Here is a 7,082-nt window from a genome sequence, read left to right on the forward strand (position 1 = left end):
ATTTACCCATAGATTAATGTTTGCTATCACTGATAACACAGTATTGTATGTGTAAAAGAGTTTATATTTATCCTCTGTAACTCTTGTGCACCTCTCTGTGTCTTCCTTTGCCTTAGTGTCACTCACTTTTAGTATATTGCCTTTCTTTTCACCCAAATCAATGTTTGTCTCTACCTATCTAGCAGTGTTCCCTCCACTCCATTCCCATCCCTGGTAACCAGCAAAGAAGGTTTTCTTCCATATATAAACCTTTCCTTGACTTTTCACAATAGTGGAGTAATACAGTATTTGTCCTTCTGTGATTTACTTATTTCACTCAGCATAATGTCCTCCAAATTCATCCATGTTATGTGACATTTCACAGATTCTATATTATTCTTTAGTGTCGCGTAGTACTAATGCTCCATTTTCAATGCAATTTTCATGGCTTCTAACAAGCCAGACATTCACTTCCTCTGGAGGGAATGGTGTCCAGATGTGGTTAAGTGTATTCTAACTGCAGGTTGAATGATACCAGCCCACCCCTTTTTCCTGCCCTGGAGAGGTGGTATTGGACATGGACAAAAAGGGTTTCAGAAATGGAATGTGGAAACTAGAAAGGAATCAGTGGCTGAAAAGCCTGCTTCTACAATCAGCAGAAGTTTCTCTGTTTCTCCTCATGTGGAAGTCAGTTTAGGACTTGGGGTGACTTCACTTCCACAGCAGAAAACTGAGGTGGTTACTAGGGAAACCACCTCAAGTCATTCAGGCTGTGGCCTTGCATCCCAAGTCCCGTGGGACCAGTCATAGCCTTTTGGTTCCAGCCACGTGTGTATCCAAAAGAAACGCAGAATGTTAAATGAGGGGAAATTTGAGTGACTGAAAAATGTATAGCTCCTCAGCACATTGTGACTGAAATTCTGCCTGCTGCACCATTATTTTGTAATTTCTCTTCTAAGGAGCAAAAGCAGCAGAAAACAACAAAAATGGAGGCAGAGTGTATTAACAATGTGCAAAGCAGTTTCCAAATCCAAAAAGGGTAGTCGGGGCTTTACTTTTAGCTACATTTCTCTAATATTTTTTAAAATACTTGTTTTAAACAGTCTTTTCAAGTACACATCTACAAAAACTGTAATGCTAAGATATACTAGCAGATCTTGAGTGAAAATAAAATACCCCAGGAAAGCCTGATGCACAGTGTTGTTTTGTTTTGTTCCTGTTATTATTGCTGTTGCAAAAGAAGAAAAAATGGCTTCAATTTTATGTGGATTTAACCTATTCAAATTGTAAATCTTCTCTCTATGAATTTCAAAAAGTATCAGTTTTAAAAGGATAAAATGTATATTCATGGCAGTACAATAGGAACAGCTCTTCAAATTTTTAAGATATTATCTCGAAAGCATAAGGATCTTAAACTAGCTGCAGTCTTATTACACTTTCCTCCAAAGAAGCAATACTTTAAAAACAAAAAACAAAAACAAAAAACCTATGTCTTACAACTGTTTTAAATAGTGTGCTAAATGACCATCCCCACTGATCAATCTAGCTCAGTGGTTCACAAGTGAGGGTAACTTAGCCCCTGAGGGACATTTGGCAGTGTCTGGGGATAACTTTGAGGGGATGCTGCTGGCATCCAGTGGGTACAGACCTGGGTTTGTGCTAACCATTTTACAGTGCCCAGGACAGCCCTGCATGACAAAGAATTTTCCAGCCCAAAATGTCGATAGTGCCCAGGTTGAAAAACCCTTATGGTTTTGTTTTGTTTACAATTTTACTATTGTCAGATTTCCACAACTCCAAAATGCTCATTTTATCTAGAAAAAAATATCTGGATACTTGACTACTGTGTTGGTTTATTAAGACAATTCAAATACCATTTTAAATATGCAACTTAGAAGTTGTGCACATCAGCATAGAACACAAATACTTCATGTTGGAAAAATCATTATTGATAACTACTCAGCCTCAAATAGTTTCTTGTAAAATAAACAACAACCAAAAGAAAACTTCTCTAGATTACAGAAAATAATATGTTAATTTTCTTTCCTTCTTTTTAAGATTGAGAAGATAGAGTGGGACACATGGACCTGTGTCCTGGGCCCTACCTGTGAGGGAATCTGGCCAGCACCTAGTGATGTGACCGATGTGAATGCTGCCAGTCTCACCAAAGACTGTTCCCTCTTAGCCACTGGAGATGATTTTGGTTTTGTTAAGCTGTTTGCATATCCTGTCAAGGTAATGTTGCAAGTTGACTGTATATACTTGCTCAGTCTCACTAATAACCCCAAATCTATCAATTATATCTAAGTGAATTTTTAAATTTTGAAGGTATAAGCAATCCACAATGGTATATATGTACCAATGTTATTTGTGCTTTATAAAAACCTCCCTGACATTATGTTTACTAATTTGAGTCAGATGCTCATGGCATAGAATTCCTCCTTGAAGGGCCTTTAGCAGTCATCTAATCCAATATCTCACAAACTGTAAAGAACCTTGTTGCACCTTCTCAGACCAGTGCTAGCATACTTCCAGAGATGAGGAACTTACTACCTGCAAAAAAGGCAAGGAGGCCACATCTCCTGACCTCCTCTAACCCCACAAGAGGAAGACAGGATCACCATCAGTAACCCAAGGCCTATTCCTGCAAGGCCAGATATGCTGCCTCCCTCCAGCCCTTTCACCAAACGTTCCTCCCAAAACACCCACCACCTCTCTCCTGGGTTCAATAATTCGCTGTGTGGCCACACAGAACTTAGATTATAAGGTTTATTAGAGAAGCACCAGGCTACAATTCAAGTTCAGGAAAAATGCTCAGTCTCTCTCCCAGCCCACAGTCTCTCTCCTAACAGTCTCTCACAGTCTCTCCCCCAACAGTGCGTGTCCCTCGGTGTCTCACTCAGCAACGTGTGTCTCTTGCATCTCTTTCTCAGCAGCACGGGTCTCTTTCAGGAGCGCGTGTCTCTTTCAGCAGCATGTCTTCCTCAGCCAGCAGTCCGAGATAGACTTCTTCTGCCTCTAGGAGGCCTCTTTTTGAGCCTGGCCGGGTGGCCAAACTAATCAATCATAACAGAATTCTAAGCACCTGAGGATGTGGGAACCTCCCAGAACATTGTTTAGTGCCACGCCCAACAGAAATCCCCCAGGTGGATAACTTTTACAATCAAGAGCTCCTCATTTGCTCACAGTAAATTCTACCATGGAGTTTACAAAGACTTATGGCTAGAAAAGCCACACTAAGAAATTTACTACACCGTACTACCTCACAAAGGAGCTCTGGTAGCATAGTGCCTAAGGCACTTGACTGCTAACCAGGAGGCTGGCGGTTCAAACCCACCAGCCACTCCTCGGAAGGAAGGTTGGGCATTCCTACTTCCATAGTGATAACTGCCTCGGAAACCCAAGGAGGGGTCGCTATGAGTCGGGGCCGACTCGACGGCAAATAACAACAACAACAACTACCTCACAAAGCAGCCTGGTCCAATTACTGGCTCTAATTGGTCAACTTTTTTTCTCCTTACTGAGTTGAAGTCTCTTCTCTTCAGCCATGGTTCTGCCTTCTGAACCATCATTGAATGATTCCAGTCTTATAACAGCCTTACATAAAGAGGAAGATCCTATTTGACTCCCCAAAGTCTCATTTTCTCCAGCCTAAACATCTCCAGTTCCTTCAGCCATTTCCCACATGCTGTGGTTTCCTGATTCTTTACCGACTGGCCCCTTTTCCCTCCCTTTTATCAATTCCATCTTAAACTGTCTCATCTCAAACTGAATTTAGTGCTTCAGATGTAATCTGACCAGCTCAGTTTACAATGGAACTGTTTTTGACTTTACATTTGTATAAAATCAAACTAAAATTGCATCAACTTTTGGCTGCCGCATTACACAATTGAATCATAAATATTGTTTCAAAAATGATCAGGTTATAACCCCATACTATACATACGCAATTGATTTTCTAGTATCTGAGTGCAGGACTTTATATTTGTACTAGCGTAGTGCCTAAGGTACTTGACTACTAACCAGAAGGCTGGTGGTTGAAACACACCAGCCACTCCTTGGAAGGAAGGTTGGGTAATCTACTTCTGTAGTGATACCGCTTCGGAAACCCAAGGAGCGTCGCAATGAGTCAGGTCTGATCCACGGTGCATAACAACAACAAATAAATTGTATATTGTTTATTTAATCTCATTATTCTATCCTGACGATATTTTTAAAACACCCTTTCAAAATATTTATTTACTCCCTCTTTCAACATCATGTCATCCACTGAGTTCTAAATCACTGAAAGAAAAAAAAGAGAAAAGATTAGAACAATCAAAAGCCACCCCCAGGAATTGTGATTTAATTTGACATTCCATTTATTTATCTACACATTTAGTTGAAATTTTTCAATAAGTAAAATTTAAATCTATTTGACTGTAATATCATGATTTGGAAGGAAGAGATTGGGCACTCTACTTCCATAGAGATAATGCCTTGGAAACCCAAGGAGGGGTCGCTATGAGTCAGATCTGACTTAACGGTAGTGAATTTTTTAGTTATGTTATCATGAAGCTTGTATTTCTGTCTCTAGTCTAACAAGATATCATTAAAGACTTGGCAGATTTCTCACTAAGAGCCAATTGATTGTGTTTCTGGCATCCCTAATCTTTACTTCCACTAAATCGACCATAAAAAGATAAGTTAGTCCACAATGAACCCCTATAGCCACCTAGTAATCACTATGTTCTTTTCTAAGTGCTTATCAACCTTTTGTGTAATAATTCATCCTGGAAATTTCCAGGGATTGCATCAACTCATGAATCAATATTTACCAGAGTCTACTTCTTTTCCCTTTTGCATATAAGAGCATTGGTGTGTTTAATGCCATTTCTTCCCCCTTTGTAAACCCTTCCGCTATTACTGACATTATCTCTGTGGTCACATATGAAGGCACCTGAACTCAAGTAAATGAGCTCGGTTCTGTCCTTTTCCAGTGTAAAGAACATTCTCTTCAATAAAGGATATAAATAATCTGCTTTCTGTTCCTATTATACCATCTGATTTAAGAAGTGTTCCTAACTTTTCTCTATTTCTTTTCTAGCCCCAAATATATCTTTAAAATCCTTTTCAGTGGTCTTGGTTTTTTCATTTAACACTCCTGAAACTGTACTTACAAGTCTGGGCAAGATTTTTGTATTTATGCCTGGTTATTCACTCCTTCTTCTGTCATTTGAACAAGTATAGTTACAACCTGGACATACCAGTTTCCTCTGCAGCCTCTCTGGTTTCTTTAGATGCCTTCCTCTTTCCTTCTTCAGATATGTCTTTTCTTAAGACATATATCTGATTATGTCCAATTTTCCTTTCATTGACCACCCCAAATTCCAAGGCAGCCTGGTGACCTTCCCCAATGATCTGTCACTTAACCTTCACTTAACTTACCAGCCTTTCCTATTTTTCAATTTTAAAGGAACAGTTTTCCTTGCTGCTGCCTCTGCTTTTTTTTTTTTTTTTTTTAAGTAGTAATTGTTAGGACAAATCAAGATGCTAGTGACACACTGATTTTAGTAAATGGAGGTTTCTACAGGTATTTGGGAACTCTGGTGGCATAGTGCCTAAGGCATTTGACTGCTAACCAGAAAGCTGGCAGTTCAAACCCACCAGCCACGCCTCGGAAGGAAGATGGGGCACTCTACTTCTGTAGAGATGAAACCTCCCTAGTACTATTGCATCTTGCCCTTGTGCCAATCTTATTATTGGTTCTGGGAATTTATATCCACATCCCCAGCTCACCAGGAATTTTAAGCTGTGTTCCTTAGACTCCCAGAGTTCCAGGAGCCTCAGGAGCCACCCCAGGAAGCAAGACAGGGGCCGAGTGGAGGGCTGTGGGCCTCAACCCAAGTAGCTCTGTGATTTATGTTGAACACATGTAATTTCTATGTAAGACTTTTTTCAACATTCTATTATGAAAATTTTCAAGCATACAGAGAAAGTGAAAGAGTGATCCAGTAAACTCCTAGTAACCAACCACCTAAAGTCCTTAATTCAAAAAATTATAGACATCAGTATTTTGTTATTATTAGCTGCCATTGAATCAGCCCCTGACTCATCACAAGACTATGTGCAATGGAATCAGACTGTTGTGATCCATGGGTTTTTCAGTAGTTAATTTTGGAAGTAGACTGCCAGATCTTTCTTCCTATTCTTAGTCTGAAAGCGCTGCAGAAACCTGTTCAGCTTCATAACAACACAACATGCAAGCCTCCACTGGCAAATGGGTGGTGGCTACCCATGAGATGCAGTGGCTAGAAATTGAACCTGCATTTCCTGTGTCGAAGACAAAAATTCTACCCCAGAACCAGACGTCATGATACTTAACCCTAAATGTTTCAATATGCATGTCATTATCTAGAGTCTGACATTTGTTTATAGCCTTTTTAAAATAAAACTTACCTACAGTAATTTGCACAAATTTTAAGTGTTATGTTTGATGAGCTTTGACAAGTATATACCTGTGTAACCACAACGCCTATCAAGATATAGAACCTTATCATCCCCTCAGGAAGTACCTCTGGCCCCTTCTAGGTCAATCCCCACACCTACTCCATGGTCAGGTGGTAAGTAGTTCCTATATTTTTACCTATTCCAAAACTTTATATAAATGGAATCATGTGGTAGGTATTCTTTTGTGTTTGGCTTCTTTCACTCAGATATGGTTTCTGAGATTCATCTATGTTGTTGTGTATATCAACAGTCCATTCCTTTCTTTTTTTCCCCTATTATTTTTTATTTGTTTCATTTACTACAAAATAAAACTTGCAAACTTACAATAAACATTCTGTAAGATGTCCATTTCTATACCTTTTCAAGGAATGGATCTGAATCTTAAACATGCTTTGTATCCACAGCAATACCTAGCCGAGTGTGGACACAGAATTAGTGCTTAACATTTATTTATTGTCTTCAGATGCCTTTGATAGTTGAAATATGTTCTATCTATTAAATTCCCCCTTCTTTCCAAGACTAAATATTGAGCTGTCCTTTTTCATGTTGTTGTTGTTGTTAAGTGCCGTCGAGTCGTTTCCGACTCATAGCGACCCCATGCACAGCAGAACGAA

The 7,082-nt window shown here is 39.4% G+C and overlaps 1 protein-coding gene across 1 annotated transcript in view; it reads left to right on the forward strand.

Annotated features, from left to right (window-relative positions):
- The window catches only part of EML6 (EMAP like 6), a 486,366-nt gene that overhangs the window by 421,893 nt on the left and 57,391 nt on the right, over nucleotides 1-7,082 (forward strand). Inside the window, exon 25 of the mRNA XM_007937992.2 lies at nucleotides 2,038-2,214. Coding sequence (XP_007936183.1) covers nucleotides 2,038-2,214 — 177 coding nt within the window. The remainder of the gene's footprint in view (nucleotides 1-2,037; nucleotides 2,215-7,082) is intronic.

The sequence above is a fragment of the Orycteropus afer genome, unplaced genomic scaffold, assembly GCF_000298275.1.
Source record: "Orycteropus afer afer isolate SDZICR_OR568_19922 unplaced genomic scaffold, OryAfe1.0 scaffold00046, whole genome shotgun sequence".
Classification (NCBI taxonomy): Eukaryota; Metazoa; Chordata; class Mammalia; order Tubulidentata; family Orycteropodidae; genus Orycteropus; species Orycteropus afer.